This window comes from Macrobrachium rosenbergii, chromosome 59 (genome assembly GCF_040412425.1).
Source record: "Macrobrachium rosenbergii isolate ZJJX-2024 chromosome 59, ASM4041242v1, whole genome shotgun sequence".
NCBI classification, from domain to species: Eukaryota; Metazoa; Arthropoda; class Malacostraca; order Decapoda; family Palaemonidae; genus Macrobrachium; species Macrobrachium rosenbergii.
This window is the reverse complement of record NC_089799.1, coordinates 30,605,183-30,623,735: the sequence shown is the minus strand read 5'-3', so window position 1 is coordinate 30,623,735 and position 18,553 is coordinate 30,605,183. Positions and strand designations below refer to the sequence as shown.

The window sequence follows — 18,553 nt, the reverse complement described above, 5'->3', positions numbered from 1 at the left end:
GAATTTTAAATGCAATCTGTCACTGTCAGACTGTTCTTTAATCTACGTACTGGATGTGCAGATTTGTGGTTGCCTCTTATTATTTGCATGGTGTAGAAACCACTTATGAAAACTGCAGTACATTAAGATCGTTATCCATGGCTGGCTTGGTACTGTGGGAGGAAGGGTAGGAGCGTGTCTCCTGTTCCTCTATCTCCTCGCCTTGAATTTAGGAATCGAGTTATGGGAGCTGGGGTACTATGTACCTGGAGTACCCACCAGTCTTCCAATGGATGGGTTTGGTGTTTTACGTAAGGTGTAGGTAACAATATATTTGGTCAAATTTTTCTTGTACTGTGGCAAGGGCATACCCTTTTGTATAAGGCTTTGGCAACCATCGGAGTACTCCTTGGCAGCAAAGCACCCACTAAGTAGAGGCAATTCTCAGCTTTACTGCTGCGCCACTACAGGTTGATGATGAGCACCGACCAGAGGCAGTACCCGTCTGCTGTAGCTCTCTCATCAGGTAAGATTACAACAAGCATTGTACAATGCTGGCTACCTATCTATTTCAAATTCATCTCCATTACTGAGTGTTTTTGAGTAGTTAATGTCCATGTATCCCACCTCCTTTCTCTGTGGGATTCAGCAATGTAATTACTTGGTAAGTTACTTATATAAAAATGACATTTTTATAATAAAGTTTTATATATACTTACCAAGTAATTACATGATCGGAGCCCTCCCTCCTTCCCTCTAATAGACATTATGCATGAACAAATTGAATACCTGAGTTGGTTGTACCTATTCTTCCCCGAAAGTGGGCGGGGTCTGTTACCTACATCTAAACAGTATGAGCGCTACAGCGAAATTTTTAAAACTAAAGCTGCCTCGAAAAGTAGGAACTAATAGCAATGTAATTAGTTGGTAAGTATATATAAAACTTTATTTTATTGTAAAAATGTCATTTTTCTAAGAAGCCTAGCTCTAATAAAACTTTAGCTGTGTCTAAGAATGTAAGTTCGGTAGAGTTAACGGTAGATAACCCTAGTGGTAAGGAGTCAAGTGAATACATTTCATCAGTTAATACCTCTAATATGGAAGACCTGAAAGAACCCTATTATGTTAGGCTAATGCTAAATGATAGGGCAGATTGGTACAGCATGCACCCTAATGAGTGAACGTTAGTTCCTAAAGAGTTTTCTGAATGAAAAACCCAAAATTATTCCTTATTCTACAGAGCTAAACTGATATGGAGGATCTAGGATCCAAGTAAGAGGCCATATTCGGGTGAAGATTGGTTTCTGAGGTCGGGTCTTGGAAGACCAGGCCATTGTATTGTTAAGGATAAGGGTCCTAACCTATTGGGCTGTGATTTGATGCCAGCTCTGGGATTACTGTCTAATTAGATGACTATACTATTCATGCTGTTGTAAGGCTCATAATGTTCCCTATGCTATGCATACTAAGGTTGATGCTGCTTTACATAAGCTGTTGGAGCAGAATATTATTCAGCCTGTTGCATACTCTAATTGAGCCGCACCTATTGTGCCCGCACTAAAAGATGATAGCACAATTTGTATCTGTGATGACTGTAGGTTAACAGTTAACCACGCTAAAAAGTCAGACTATCCTGTACCTAGGATTGAGGATATTTTTTCTACTTTGGGTAGTGGTAAAGTTTGTCAAAACTTGACTTGACGAATGCATACAATCAAATTTTGCTCAGTCCTGAGTCACGTCCTTTGACTACTAGTGCTCCAGAAATATTTCAGAGAGCTGTAGAGGATCTCTTACTGGGTATTCTGGGTGTTTGTGTGTGTTCTTTGATGACATTTTGGTGTCAGGCTCAAATTCTAGTGAGCATGAAGTTCTAAGAAGATTACAGGATGTGGGACTGAAATTGCATCGTACTAAGTGCTCTTTGGTGTAGATAAGGTGCAGTATTTAGGTTACACTATTGACTCTACAGCTTTAGGCTGAAGCCAACACCAGAGAAGTTGGAGGCTATTTTAAGTTTCCCCGAACCTAAGGATACAACCCAGTTGTGTAGTTTCCTGGGAATGTTGAACTTTTGCTGGACATGATTCACATCTGAATACAGTGAATCACTGAAAACATTAATGCATGAACATTGTACATACAGTACTTCAATTTCAACTCAAATGTTTTCTCGATAGCATATGGGCTTCACAGTGTTTCATTTGGGTCTTTCACTTGGAACAGAGGCTATGAGAAACCTGACAGATGATGATGGCATCACTGGTTCTATTTCAGGTAGATGATGTACAATGTTCTTATACTCATCAAAGCTGACAGATTTAGAATATGCATTGTTGTTGTCATGCAACCCAATCAGTGAGGGGGGGACAAGCCAGTCCAACTTGCTGCCAGTCTCAAGCCCAGATGAATGGGGAGAGTTGCTGCCTGGTCTAGCCAACCGACTATGAAAACTGGCAAAAACTAAATAATGAATCTCAAGTCAATAATGGAATTCAACAGGGCTAGGGCGTACCACGTAAGCAATGTGCTGCAGTATCCCCTGACAGCAATGAGAAATATGCAGAGGGTACCGCAGAAGTCACAACTGCAGCTAAAGAAGTTAGTGAGGAGAAAGGAATGGAAAAAGAAAGGAAAGATGAGAATTGGAAATTGGAATATTGGTAGGCTCACAGGAAAGGGAAAAAGAGTCAGTTGATGTCATGCAGAGAAGGAAAATTATGATTCTGTGTATACAAGAGACCAAATGGAAGGGGAAAAGTGCAAGAAAACTTCGAGAAGGATATCAAGTTTACTACACGGGAAGATACAAGGAGAAATGGGGTAGGAATTATTCTTCATCCCGATCAGCAGGAGAATGTCAGAGGTCCAGCATATCAGGGACAGGCTCATGGGCTTCAAGTTTGTGAAAGATAAGAGAGTACAGCATATCATCTCGGCATACGCCCCTCAACAAGGGTGTAGTGAAGAAGAGGAAGAGGAATTCTGAGGGAAATTAGAAGAATATATACAGTAGAAAGAGTTCCAAGAAGTGAACTATTATTGTTGTATGGGGACATGAATGCCTGTGTAGGTGAGAGTTCCGATGGCTTTGAAGGAATACATGAAGGAAGAGGGTTTTGGAAGAAGAAACCAGGAAGGTGATAGATTGTTGGAATTAGCAGAAGGTATGAATCTGGTAATCTTGAATACACAGTTTGAGAAAAGGAGAAGTCATCTGGTAACATACAGAAGTGGACAAAATGATACACAAATTGATTATGTTTTGGTTAGGAAGGAAGACAAGAAAATCATTATGGATTGTAAGGTTATTCCAAGTGAATCTGTTGTAGCTCAACATAAACTGGCAGTGGCAGATTTTAGGTTGAAAGCAATAAGGAAAAGAAAAGCCCAGCCAGGAATAGGAGGATCAGAACTTGGAAGCTGAAGGGGGAGAAGGCAAAAGAGTTCAGAAGTACAGTAAAGTGGAAAGAGCCAGAGAAGAGAGATATGGAATGACATGAAAGGGACTGTGGTTCCAGCAGCAGCAGAGGTGTGTGGGAGGACAAGTGGTAAGCAGCAACAGGAAAGAGAAACGTGGTGGAATCAAGAGGATCAAACGGCTGTGAAGGACAAGAGTATAGCAGGAAGAGGGTGGGAAGAAGTTAACTACCAAACAAGAGAGGAGTATAGATGGACAAAGAGGGAAACAAAGAGAAAGGTAGCAGTGGCAAAGGGAGAAGCCATGAGAGAGTGGTATGAGAAGATGGGAGCACCAGTGGGAGAAAAGATAATCTGCAGAAGTAAGAAGAAAAGACAGGCAGGATGTAGGAGAGGTAGGAATTATTAAAGATGAAAATGGAAATATCTTAATTGAGGAAGAAGGAGTCAAGAGAAGATGGAAAGAATGTTTTTCACCACTGTTAAACACTGAGAATGAGTGTGAAGAACTGGAAATGTTTCTCCAGTAGAAGGACCAATGGCAAACATCAGAGAAAGTGATGAGTGTGAAGAACTGAAAATGTTCCTCCAGTAGAAGGACCAATGGCAAACATCAGAGAAAGTGAAGTCGAGAATGCTATAAAGAAAGGGAAAGTAATAAAGCTGCAGGAAAGTCAGAGTTAACAATAGAAATGATTAAAGCATTGGGAAATCTAGGCAGAGTGGGTGTACTTACTTTTGGAAAAGATCTGGGATGTAGAGGAAATGCCAAGGGACTGGAACGATAGTTGGATGATTTTTATTTAAAAAAAAAAAAAAAAAGTGTTAAACTGTGGGAACTACAGAGGCATAAAGCTTTTGAAGCATGTATTCAAGATACTCCCCCTTGATGTGGGACCACCTTGACGTGGTGAGGGGGCTCTTGAACCCCAAGAATTTGTTCCCGGGTTTGAGTCCAAGAGTCTCATATAATTATATATTTTTTAAAATTAATTTTTGTGGAATTTTCCACTTTTGCTAAAATTTATTAGGCCTGATAAATAGGAAAAGATATCATAGCTGGGATTGGGTTTATATCCGAAGCTAAATAGTGGGAACTGTGGAAGGACCATCAACTGCCTGATAATGCTCGGACCTGAGAGATATCAGATTGATATCTCAAAGGGGGGAACTATTCTTTAGGGCTGGACCAAGGATTCCAGGGGAATCTGGTTCTGGGGATAGGACTCTCGGCATTCTATCCAGTTTGCCCAGCATCCCTCAAGGCGCGTGATTTAAAACCTTTCGCAAACTAGGCCTATAATTATTTTTCCGCGAATATTTAAAAAAACCTTTTTTACTCAACGTACCGTACGTCCACTCGGCACCCAACAGACAATTTTAGTCGACGTATGGTATGTCCAGTCGGCGTTTAAGGGTTAAGTAGGGAGTTATTTCATATTATGAATGCTTGTTTGTAATTTTAATTTTGATAATTTGGAACTTAGTACAGAGACTTCCAAATGCCTATACACACACAACCAGAAATAAGTTGCAAAGCATCACTTCCAGTTTCCCTTTTTTGTTCCAAATTTAATTATATCCATTATTCTATGTACTTTACAGTACAATTACTAGAAGACTTAGTATCCTTTAGACATTATTATAAATGCTATAATTTTGTTGAAGCTCCATCTTGTGCAGCCATGACAATTTTTTCAACACTAGACCTTGGAAAAGTAATGGGTTAAACGTGTAAGGATTTTGGGTAAATGCAGTATGAAATTAAAGAAAAGCTTTCCCTGATAAGTATTTATTAGAGTAAAATATATTAAAAACAAATATACAGTGGTAAGACTATATTTTACTGTATTACTTTTAACAATGTCAAAGACAAGCAAACAACAACAAAATCTTTTCAAGTAGAAGGCAAAAGTATCACTGTATTGGAATTGATGCACCTTCTGATCTATCACCCTTCCCCACACAAACAAAAGGCATCAGCTATCAGTTGCACACATTTTATGAAGGCCTTAGTAGCAATTCTAACAATTCTCCTCTAAGATGCTCATTTGAGCATTTTTTTGGCATACACTAGCAATTTGGCCTAAGTTTAAAAGTGTTGTCCATTATCATCATGGACTTGAGCAACAAATTTTTTCATAAGCATTCCTACATTTTTCATGATTCAAAGCATGCATGTGTAAACTTAAATTTCTTAAAATTTTGATCCTACAATCTATATTGGCTTAATTTTCATGCAGATTAAGTGGATTGTTGGCTCCTGATTTTTGTGATGAAATAATTTTTTGTATCATCCATCTGTTTTCCATTATCCTGACTAGTTTTCACCACTTCCTAGAAAGTATTTTTCACAACTAAAGTTATATTACACATTACAATAATCCTAGGTCATTGACTTCCACTCACAAACATTATCAATTAGAAACTTACAGTTGTTCTTTTTATAATTATTGTGATAAAGACAAAGTTCCTACAATCACAGAATGGTAGCCTGATGGGAATGATGAGGCTACATCTTTCAGAGTAGATTGTTTTTAGAACATTTTTATGAATTGTACTAGGAAATTTAATGATCATTTTAAAATACTGTTTTCTGAATTTTTTATGATGAAATACCATTAAATCATGTACTCCATCTTATCTGTTCAATGTGTAACTAGAAAACTTCCCTAAGAGGGCAAGAATTAACCCATCACAGTGGCCAGTATGTAATGGGAGACTTTTCATTTCAATTTGCTTTTTATGAAAATAAAGAAATATGTAAAGCTATGCCTTTAATATAAGCAAGATAATATTATGACAATGATTTTTTGTTACCTGTTTACCCACTTTCCCAAAAAACGCCAAATACAGAAAAACTGCATGCTCTACTCTTAGAAATGCCTTTTTCCCCTTTCATTTGGATGTCAGTAGCAAGTACATCTTACTTTGAATAAAATTTTAGGAGAGTACAGCACTATTTATGGAATTTAAATTTCTTCCAAGAAGATTCCAGGAACAATAAGTCATATTTGATAATTGCTCAAATAAAAATGTTATCTCCAAGAATGCAAGAATTTTTTTTGCTCTTTGTTAATTACAATATCTAAACTGGGCCAACTCATGATTTCAGTCAATCATTCCTTACACCTTGAGTAGCAACAACAGGTTGATGCCACTGGAATGACAAGTACAATGCTACTATAACTCCTCAGAAATATATTTCCTTAGTACTACAATAAAAAAAATCATTACCTTCATGACTTGACAACTTAATGACTATATATGAGCAATAGTAAGTTAAAATCAGTAACAGAAATAAAATTGTACAGTAAAAGTCTTATCATCAAGCATCCACTGATCCAAACTGCCTGTCTACTTATAATGTTTAAAAATTTGTCTAGGTCCACGTTAATTGTCACTTCTTAACATTCTGAAACATATATTATCTACAATTTACAACTAAACTGCTCAGTACAGCCACACCAGGTAACAAATTAGTGTGACACCTACTTGGCTCATTCCTTACAGTGTCATGCAGATTACTGTATATGAGCAGACTGGTAAAACATCTATGGTACAGCTCACTACTATGGGTTATAAAAGCATTCTTTGATTCCTGTTCTGTACCTGGTTACTGCTTTGCAAATGTGCCTTATGTAACTTGTTCTAATGCTGAGTTTTTGTCATCTAAATTCTTAACACTCCTGGCAGAGATGAAAACTTCAAAGCCACTAATTCAGCAAAGACTGAAACCATGAGATAATTGGAAGGATGGTATATCCCAGAAATAAATGGAATGTAGATTAGGAACATAAACCATATACTATACATTATGACAAATGGAACTGCAACTAAGTTTTATTGCTAAAGAAAAATCATCAGAAAATACATGAAAAATTATACAAACAGCATCACAGCATAGTGATTAGGGAAGGTATTTGGTCAATTGTTGTGAAGGTAAAAACGTTTAAAAGTAAATAAAGGTTACACAGCCTTGTAGCTTATCAAACTGTGTGCTGCTTAAAGCTATTAGGGGGCTTTAAGGACATGAATTGCAATATTGTCAGTTTTACAACACCAGTGAGCCTTTTCTTTTCTTCTTTTTTTTTTTTTTGTAATATATGTATCATGCCTATGGAACTGCATGGATTTCATTATTTTTTCTTACTGTTCCACCACCATTTTGTCCTAGCAAACAAGGCTGTCGCTACTCTATAACTGCATGCAGCAGAACTTGTGAATGTATGGTAACATTTTTGGTGTTCTTGCTCCAAAATATTAGTTCTGCAATCCAAGCGATGAACAGAGTAATGGGAGTATACTGTGCTTTATTCACAAAGAACTGAGTTTATACTGAGCTTCATTCACAAAGACTTCATGATATTCCATGCACTCTGTCAAGGATTTTCAAAAGGTAATAAATTTAAAAGGTGCAGTTCCTCTGATTAGCCTGTGAAAAATATAACTCTAAAAAAAGCATAAAAAAACTTGGGGTGGAGCTATGTTTTGAGAAGTCTTAAGGGGGAAGAGGTAATACTAATTGACTTTAGAACCAAGAACAGTATGAAAATAATTATGTTGACTCTTAAAGGTACCTCACATACAAATGAGTTAATTAACTTATGGAGAAGTAGTTAATGATTTGATGACTAAACATATCAGCAGCTGCTGATGCAAAAGGTGAAGCATGTCAGTTTTAAGTGTACAGGATCCTAGTGCTTGGGAGGCTGAACAATGAATAAATAAAAAAAAAAAAAAAAAAAGAGAGAGAGAGAGAGACTAGGTTTCTTGGAGAGGAAGCAACCTCCTTCCAAATTATTGTAAAGAGGATGATCCTCAATACTGTATATCAAAATATCAGCCAAAATAGTTTAGAAAAACAAATGTAGCATAAAGATAACCAAGGAACTTGGAAACAAATATATGAACGATGGCAAACTGGAGTTTGAGGAGAATGAGAAAGAGGACGAGTTAAAAGTGGAATTTGAAGAGAACAGGCATGAAAATGAACTGAAAGGTCTTGCTGGTTTTGGGCAGGTGACCTTCAATATATTCCAAATGTAAATTGGTTAAAGTTTTTATGACTATTTGTGAGGGCATGGGGCTGGCAACATTGCTGCTGCATATTACTGCTTCTAAACATACAAAAGGCTTTACAAGTTTAGTGTGAACAGCAATGGATCATAAATCATAGAGGAAAAACAATCGAGGTTTCAATTACAACAGTCCAATGGTACAGCAATGAACTTTCCTGATGTATATACTTCACTTGAAATACAAAAAATTTGCCTCATTTAAACAGAAACCTATTTATAACTTTCATTTTTGAGCTCATATAAGAGCATCTGCATCTACTAACTTGCCTTGCCTTTCAAGAATACCAGCACTAAATCTTCATACCATATCATTCTTGAAGTATGTCCTATCCATGAACTTTCATTTTTGAGCTCATAAAAGAGCATCTGCATCTAACTTGCCTTGCCTTTCAAGAATGCCAGCACTAAATCTTCATACCATATCATTCCTGAACTGTGTCCTATTCATGACCAATTTCAACTAGCAAACCTCAACTCCTCTACCATAATTTAGTGATGAATCCTTGGAGACATTCCATTAACTCATACTCAACAACCTTCAACATCCTATTAACCCTTTAGGGACAGGCTAAATTTTATATTAACCTCATCACCAGACCAGGCAAACATTGAGGTTGGCCAGTTTAAAAAAAAAAAAACACATCAGTGGAAAGAGGAATATATGCAAATGCACATGGTGTAGGAAAAAATATTCTAAACATTTTTCTGTACCGTCCACAGGAAGCTGAAAGTGACTATTTACAACCCTGTGTGGGGCCTCTTTTACAAGACTCGTAAAAATGTGGTAATTTTACAGTGATGCATGTTTTTTCTAATACAGTAATTTATTTTATTTTATTTTGTAAAATTATAATTACAGCTCACAGATCATCATAACAGATAAGAACTAAAATCAGTAACAAATTCTGAATATATTTACTGTAAAATATTTACAAGATTTACTGAGATGAGGAGATGCAGTACCTTTTTGTGAGGTATACATGTTTTTTCTAATATTTCTTTGCACTTTGAAAATTACAATTGCAGTCCAACCTCTTAAATCCAAGAACCTTGGGACCAGGCCACTGCCGGACCACAGAAAATCACAAAATATAGAATACATCCCTAAAAAATGAAGCCCCTATGTAAACACAGTCTTGTAAGCTAACTCCTCATACACATAGCCTAGTTGTCAACTTAGCCTACTACTTGACTAAGCTCTGACACTGTTTTTTATCATTTTATTACTCATATATTTTCACTTTATTATTTTATCACTACTAGTTTTTTCGTCATTTATTTTGATTGTAGAGGGTAATGAAATGACAAGAATAAAGAATGAATTTTGGCAATCACTCAGTGCGTTTAAATGTCGCCATCAAAACGTAAACAAAGCACACCGCCATCTATTGAGGGAAATGAACACTAAGCATTCACTAAAGGGAGAAACATTTTCTAGCATAGATAAAGATTTATGCTTGCGCTAGCATCATCTGATCTCATGGGTGGCATATTGAATGGGTCAATATACAGCTATATAAAATAAATGATAAAAAACGTATCACCTAGAAGTATTTTAAGCACTATATGAGTAAGGAATTCGTGCGTTACCAAATGTCTCATTGTTTTGATTAAAAGTTTTGACTTGGTAGAGCCTTCTCCAGTGGAATCTTTAAAAAGATATATTTATTTATTTAAAGTTAATATCAAAAATATATTTGACTTCACTTACTTTCATTACAAACAATTATTTTCATAACAAAAGAGACATGGCAAATTTTGCTGTCGGGAAGTTGTAAACAATACGCAGCACCACCCTCGTGGTTGCACAATGAACTAATGGTGGCTGATTCAAAATCAAGCCGAACCACACGAGTTCCTGGACCACAGAATGCCGGTTTTCAGAGGTTCAACTGTATATCTGAACTATCATAAAAGATAATAACTAAAACCAACAGCAATCCCTGGGTAACTTTATGAGCAAATAAAAAAAAAAAAAAAAAAAGACATCCTGGAGCTATGGAGAGGCAGTACATGGCCCCATGAAGTCTCAAGGCTGACTGATCTACCTTTCTCCCATACTGAGCTAATATAGTTGCCATATGTCACTTATGGCCCATTGAAGTGCTATGAACATTTTTCCCGCTAATTTCATCCAAACCTCATGGTGCGCAATATTGATCCTCATAAGAGTTAGCCCAGTGTTCAGTCAAAACCTGTTTAGTTCCTCATATGATCATGCCCGTCCAGTAAGGGTTAAACAACATTCCCAAATCAAATAATGCTGGTAAACAATTTACATCCAAATCATCAACATTATTTCTAAGTTTACTACACTGCACTGATTGAAGCCCATTCAAGTGACACTTCTCAGATTTACAGTTAAATTAACAAATTCACATACTTTACGAAAATAGTTATGTACAAGAGGCAAACTTTACATGTTTGTGGGGTTAAAAACTATGCTGCATATACTGACACTCTCATGATATAAAATAAATATATATATATATCATGTTTGTGGGTTAAAAACTATGCTGCATATATAACACTCTCATGATATAAAATAATATATATATATATATATATATATATATATATATATATATATATATAATCATATATCATATATCATATATAAACATATAAAATATCTGAATCCTACATATTTTGCATTATCCATGTAAAACAGGTGCCAGACCATCAGACTTTTACTGTACACTAAAAATCTAATTATTGCATTACACCATGATCTAATTTTAACATGTTAATATACCTTATTTTATTTTTTAAATTTATTATTTATAACTCTGTTAAGGGAACCATTGTGTAAAAATTTACAATTTGAAGAAACTGAAGAATGCAATGGTCTACACATATTAAATGAAAATGCTTTTCAAAACCTTAAAAACTAGAAGCAAAAATGTTTAAAAAAATATAAGATAAAAGAACCATTTACTATCACTTAATGTCCTCCAAATTTTTTTTTACATTACAACAGTGATGTTGATTATGAAGATGACAAATTCATGCAAATTTGGCAATGTACCAAGAATTTAAAAATAATGGCACAGGATAAACTTATAAATTCTAGCTACTCTTGAACATTACAACTTTTGCTGGAATGAATTTTTGCAGGTGTTGAAAGTTTCAAAACTTGGTGGTAGATTTGCTACATAAAGTATACAAAATAACTCTTTTTTACAGAATTCCTGTAGCAATTTTGTAATAAAGCATATCACAGTTACTGAAGAGTAGGAAGCTTAAAAAATTTAAATTGCAGAGACAGAAGGCAAATATAAAATAATTTTTTTAGGAATGTTTTGAATCAAGAAATACAGACAATTCAAGAGCCTAGCAACTAAAAACGAAAAGTCTGATTTCTAAACTGTCTCTGAGTGCTTCATATTGTAAGCTATTATAACAGGAAAATCTTTTAAAAGACAAATTTACAAGAAATTTTAAGTGACAAAAGAAATTCACAATAAGTTAGATCAGTGTAAAAAAAAAAATAGAAAAACTGGCCTCCTCAGTGGCAATGAAAAAATTATCACAAACCACTAGACTATTATTTAGCATTGCATTTAAGAAGATCTGCAAGATTAAAGGATTAGAATAGAATGTTTACCAATAAAGGTCACTCTAAGCCCATAATTTTAAAACAAAGTTCACAGAAAAAATAACTACAGACCTTATTCACTCATAATGTCTAACTATAATATGCTGATGTGGTTATGCTTCTAAAGAAATATTATGTAGTTTACAATAGTTTAATGTTGGTCTGGAACAATACAGTCTGTTTATTTATTAGGAAAACTAGCCCAAAGTGTATTTACAGCAATCAGTGCCAATGCAAAACACACTGAAGCAACCCAATTTAAGTTCATTTAAACTTTCTGTCTGCCAAAAGTGGAAACCTAACAATCATGGTCCTCACTTTACCATAGATTAATGCTGGGGATAAGTACTACTGTACTTAAAAATAGCTCTTTGAAAGTGTTCCACATAGAATTCAAAATTTTTGCTCAAATCATGTACAACCAATGAGAAAAATTATGGGATTAAAAAGAAAAATTCAGGGGAGTTGAAGTAATATAAACTTCTTCCATGTACTGTAGTAGACCTATGTAAGATGTCCCACAGCACATTTTTATGTTATAATGTTAAAAACACATGCAGCTTAATATACTGTTTTGTTATAGAAGAGTCTATATTATGATTGCATGATATACAGTTAGCTCGTATACAAGGATTCACTTTACATAGTTATGTTTATTTGAAATTGTTTTCAATATTAATACAGTATTGTACTGTATCAGAAATACTGTATTCATAATTTTTTGTATTTGTATTTTATAAACAACAATGATTACTATAAGAGATATACTGTATTAAGGTTTTTATGATCAGCATGAGTTTAGTTGAAGCTTTTTTTTTCTTAACACTGTACTGTATACGAAATACTATATCCATGATTTTATTGTATTCTTTGCATTGTATAACCAACAATGGTTATTTTAAGAGGTTAATATGAACATAAGCTGGTTGTTTGCATCATTGGCAAGTGTATAGTACTCTTGTTACATAAGGGGTTTGCAATTATACATATTTGCAGGGTTGCACAGGGTCTTGGAATATATTACCTGTGTATACTTGGGGCCAACTGTATACTGTACAGTATATATATGCATATATATATATAATGTATATGTATAACTGAATCACAAAAATATGGAATGTGATATATAAATAAAGACAAAATCCACGAAGGAAAGAGAAACAATGGAGTACTCACGAGGCCTTTTGACTTCTTGTCCTTTACTTAGCAGACTTGAGTAAAGGACATGAAATCGAAAAGGCCTTACAGCACTCCCTTGCTTCCTTTCCTTTGTGGATTTTGTCTTTATATATATATATATATATATATATATATATATATATATATATATATATATATATATATATATATATATATATATATATATAGTAAAATTATGAGTATACTCAAGTAAATATAAAGTTAATAATATATACATACCTCTCTTATAGCTTATGTGTTTTTGTTACTTATGTTCTCGTTTGATTAAATTGTTACCTTACCCCTTGCATGTTTACTGTATTGTTCCTAATGTAGTTAGTTTACATTATATATCATGTTGTCATTTGTGTGACCAAAGTATATATCTCTAGTAGCCATGAATTCCTTATAGTGGTTGCCACCTACAAGAATTTGTCCCCTATGCCAGTGTCCACCTCAGTCAGATGAACTACCAATTATTAAGCTAGTGGTTAGGTCAAAGAACACTGGAGATTAATGAAATAGGCTTAAATCATTCTGTTTCCTCAGGGAATCAAACTTGGACCCTCTTACTGGTGAGTATTATGACCAAAATACTTGAGAGAGAGAGAATGGAAAACAAATCTGAATAACAAAAGAGTAGTAATTTGAGATGAATATCAAGCAGCGAAAAATAGTTAAAAGAATAACAGTAGAAGGTAAATAATATCAGGTACAGTATATGAAGAATAGAGCAAGATAAAATCATTCATTAACAGACAATAAAGTCCAGTCAAATGAGGAAAGGGCAAGGTTGACAAGATGCGATGTTCACATTAATAAAGAGTTTTGGCAGTCCCCTTGGCCACTAGCTGCACCCACTATTTAGCCTTTTACTGTAATTCATTTTTGCCTACTTTATGTCATTTTGCTGCCCAGCCTCTCTAATAGTTACTTCATGGTGGAAATACAGTGCATTCTTTCAGTTTTACAAAAATATTGTGGATCTCTCTTGCTATCTTTTCACTGTTTTGGGTGCTGAATGGTTGAAAGTGCCAGAGTGCTTTGCTTTATAGCCTACATATCTAGACTATTCACTATTAACAAACAATTGAGTAGTTGACATTCAACATCAGCAGTGGGCAAGGTTGGAAAGTGACATTTTGTCATTTGGACTAAAACTAGACTCCTTGAAAACTATAAACTTGATATATTTTTACGAAAACTGTAAACTTATATATTTTTACACGTAAATGGATCAAATGTTATTCTTTACAATGAAATTCTTATCCTTTGAAAACAATCTAAAATTTGACTGAATTATATTATATTCCCACACTTATTAATGTCTGTAATGACTTGAAAATTTCAAGTTAAAAGAAAAATAAACAGGTTAGAGAAAATAAAGGCTAAAACTGATGTTGAAGATGTCCTTTAATTCTGGCTTTTCATGCTGGGTTCAAAACCAAGTGCATTATAAAGTTTATCAAATGTTTATTAAGAAATATTGGCCCATAAAACAATGTCTCCTATTACAGTAGTACTTTTAATTACAAATTATTAACATATTTGGTAGTATTGTAATATCCATTACCTGCAATCAATGGAGTGTAAAGAATTCAATTACTTTTGTGAAGAAAATATGCAAAACGAATAATTAGAAATGTGTGATAGCACGTTTAAAAACTAAATAATTTTCAAACACACTGTTACCAGAGACTATTAACATGTTGACTATTTAAGGGTAGGGAACTGTACCTTTCTGAATGGCTGCTTCACAAGTTTATATCACTTTATTTTAAACAACAGTTACCCCACTAGAACCTACATTGGTTAAATATCCTTGCCCATTATGAGGTAAAATGGTTGAATGAACGTCCTGAGTAGTTAAAATTAGTTGATGTCATATTCTAAAGAGGGTCCAAGTTATACTGTGTTCCAAGAGACAGAATAATTTAGACAAATTTCATTAGATCCCATCATGCTTTTGTTGACCTTACTAGCGAGCTATATAAATTACATGGCAGTCAGTGTCAATGTGGTTCTGGGTGAGGAGCTTGTAAATTTCCCCAGAAATTGCAGTGAGCAGGAAGAGTAACAATTTTTGAAGCCATCTGTAAAGAGTGCACGTGTGCATTGGTGGGAAGAAACACCATACGTATCTATTTATGCATGTAGGTACCTGTGTGTGCACACACTATAACTGGCATAAAAACAACACAACAACCTCTAATGGAATAACCATGCAGCTATGGCATCTCTATATCAAATAGTTATATAATTATACAGTACTTTATACACAACATAGCCTGATCATTCCTTTCACCACTACACAATTTTTCAAGTCCTGACTCTTATAAACAAAGCAACTGGCCAGGCATTACATCAAAACCAAATCTCTACTACATATCTTCCCATCACTTCTAAAAAATGTTTCACATTTAGGGCACTTTTTATAAGCACAGCAATACATTTTTTTCTAAAGATGAAAATCAAGAGGCTAAATTGATTACTGTGGAAATAACCATGGGACAGATATAAGACAAAAAAAATTTCAGTATAAAAATAAATTCTTATCAACAACCACCGTCCATTAATAAGAATAATCATAGACTGATATATATATATATATTAATGAACTCTATGCATGCATTTGTGCACTGCAATTATTCTCAGTACTGTTGGCTAATTTGTTGACTGCTTTCCTTGAGTCGTCTTATCATATTGAGCGTAGTTTGGACGGCTTCCTGCCAACTCTAAGAGGTACCTGTCAGGATTATCAACCCACTCCACAGAGTTCAAGTTGATTTTCTTGCGCTTCTCGCTATCCCTTATTTCATGTTTCTTCATTTCAACTTGTGCTTCTCTGTTAGTAGGGATGAAGTGAATTACAGGTTTATCAGTATAAAAGCTACAAATACAATCTTACCACAACTTAAGTTGACCCTGGAAAATGCAGACTGCAATAAAGCCTTAACTACAATTACAGAGAACACAGCCTTTAAAAAGGCAGATGAAATTAAATGAAAGATAATTTATGTACGAGTATACTGGGTGAGAATTTTAAAATTACAATTTTACAATAAAAAGTTACATCTCATTACAGTATTCAATCATAACATACTATTCCAAGTTTATTTTCATAATGAATTTACTGCTTTTTAATTTCTTTTAAAAATTATTTGCTATTCCAACTTTATTTTCATAATGAATTTACTACTTCTTAATTTCTTTTAAAAATCAGTTGTCATACTAAAACCATTTAATTTTACAGACTGATGTATCTTTAAATATTTTTACTGTTTAGCACTCAACAATATTTTGTTTCCCTATAACATATTTGAATTTAGTGTTTAATAGTTTCAGAATTAACATCAGTTCATTATCAATACAGGTAGTCTCCGGTTTATGACGGGTTCCATTCTGACGTTGCATCGTAAGCAGAAAATCATCATAAACCGAAATAATCGTCAAAAATCATTAAACTTACTTTTAATCCTTTGGGTATCTTGAAAATGTAACCTGCATTTTTGTTGAGTCTTTCATAAAAAACCCTCCAAAATTTTACCAATCTGCTGTTTTGGAGCCATAGAGAGAGAGAAAAGAAGAGAAGAGAAAGAGAGAGACTGTTTGCCTCACCGCTTATCTACCAGAAAAAGACTTCGAATTTCACAGAACTACAGTGCTCCCCCATTTTTACGTGGGAATAGGTTCCAGAACCTTCTGCAGAAATGCAAAATCCTCAGAAAAGCAAAAATCCCCTCAAAAAATGCTTTTGACTGCCTATCTTGAAAGTTCAAATACCAAATGTATACTTAAAGTATCATCCTACATCAAATATAGCTTAAATTATTATCCTATTACTACTGTAATCTTTGAAATGATATTATTTATATAATTTCAAAGTCACCTTAAACATTAGTACCCTTTTCCAGCAAAAATAGAGAGAGAGACAGACAGACTTACCACTACGACTTACATTCAGCCATTCTTGTGCTGGCATGGGCAAAAGAGTCAAGTATATCTTAGTTTAACCAGACCACTGAGCTGGTTAACAGCTCTCCTAGGGCTGGCCCGAAGGATTAGATTTATTTTTACGTGGCTAAGAACCAACTGGTTACCTAGCAACGGGACCTACAGCTTATTGTGGAATCCGAACCACATTATGACGAGAAATGAATTTCTATCACCAGAAATAAATTCTTCTAATTCTTCACTGGGAGCTCAGAGAGTCGAATGCTGGGCTAACAGGATGCTAGCCGAAAGCTCTACCCACCTCTCCAATGAAGAACATGGGCAAAAGAGAGAGAGATAGAGAGGTTTATCTCTTTAATCTCTCGAGGAATGTCAATCCATTTCTCTTTACTGCGGCTGACAACAAAAAAAAATTGCTTTTTTTCTTTGTCTTCCAAGAAGTACTGCTAACCTTTACTACGCATTTTTAAAACACTATGAACACACACACAAACAATGTGCATATGTAAAGAGACTCAAATCAGCAGTATCTTTTCCTGAGAGATTGACAGAGAGAAGGGCTGAACTAGTATCTATTTATATATCTATCCATTTCTCATTCTACCCTTTGGCACGAGAGAGAGAGGAAGGAAGGGAGAAATTGATCTACCCTTGGTCAGAAATGTCAAGTAACTGACAGTTCCACCTTCCCCCATAGCTTCAAAGCTTGGGGCAAAAGACAGGTTGTGATATTTGTTTAAAAATTGAAATAATTTACTTTAAAAATGCATAAATGTTGTAATTACAGTATATTATTATTATTTAATCTTATATTTGAAAATTAGTACTTATTATTAGGTAAGTCATTTATTTATCATACAAATGGGTTAGTCCTCAGTATTTCCCACAAATTTGTTAAAAAATTCTTGTGCCGTCATTCTCTCTTTCTCTCTTATCTCAGAGAGAGAAAATACTACTCACCCTCCTTTTAGTGTATGCAAAGCCTTTGAGGTACAAGCTTTGTGGCTGGTTAAAATCCCACCCTTCCTGCCAATAGCATGTTGTCAAGGAGAGCGAGAGGGGGAGGAGGGGGTTATTACATGTTGTTATTGGCTGCTTTCAGTCCTTCTGGCCAATAGCGTATCGTCATGGAGAGGGGGGGGGGTTGCTACAAGCTCTGTTATTGGCTAGTTCTAATCCCTCGAGCCGATATCATGTCATCATGAAGCCTACGTCAAAGCAATAAAAAAATTGTAACACAACCAATGATGGAATTTTAGTATATTTTTATGTTTATATACGTAATCGTATTTCTTTGAAGGATATATGCAGTACAAAGCGAGAGAGAGAGAAATATGGGCGG

The 18,553-nt window shown here is 34.7% G+C and overlaps 2 protein-coding genes across 4 annotated transcripts in view; one reads left to right on the top strand and one right to left on the bottom strand.

Annotated features, from left to right (window-relative positions):
- The first annotated feature begins 3,478 nt into the window (after window positions 1-3,478).
- LOC136837675 (uncharacterized) lies at window positions 3,479-3,994 on the top strand. Its single transcript, XM_067102548.1, has 2 exons — window positions 3,479-3,794; window positions 3,930-3,994. Exons 1-2 carry the CDS (start codon window positions 3,479-3,481, stop codon window positions 3,992-3,994), a joined length of 381 nt encoding a protein of 126 aa, XP_066958649.1.
- A 10,228-nt stretch (window positions 3,995-14,222) lies between these two features.
- LOC136837567 (uncharacterized) overlaps window positions 14,223-18,553 on the bottom strand; it is a 131,119-nt gene continuing 126,788 nt past the window's right edge. For 2 of the 3 annotated variants that reach the window (XM_067102438.1, XM_067102440.1), the window contains one exon: window positions 14,286-16,102. In XM_067102438.1, coding sequence (XP_066958539.1) covers window positions 15,922-16,102 — 181 coding nt within the window. In that variant the 3' untranslated portion in view covers window positions 14,286-15,921. Of the gene's footprint in view, window positions 16,103-18,553 lie in introns of all 3 variants that reach the window. The other variant, XM_067102439.1, reaches the window with a different exon arrangement.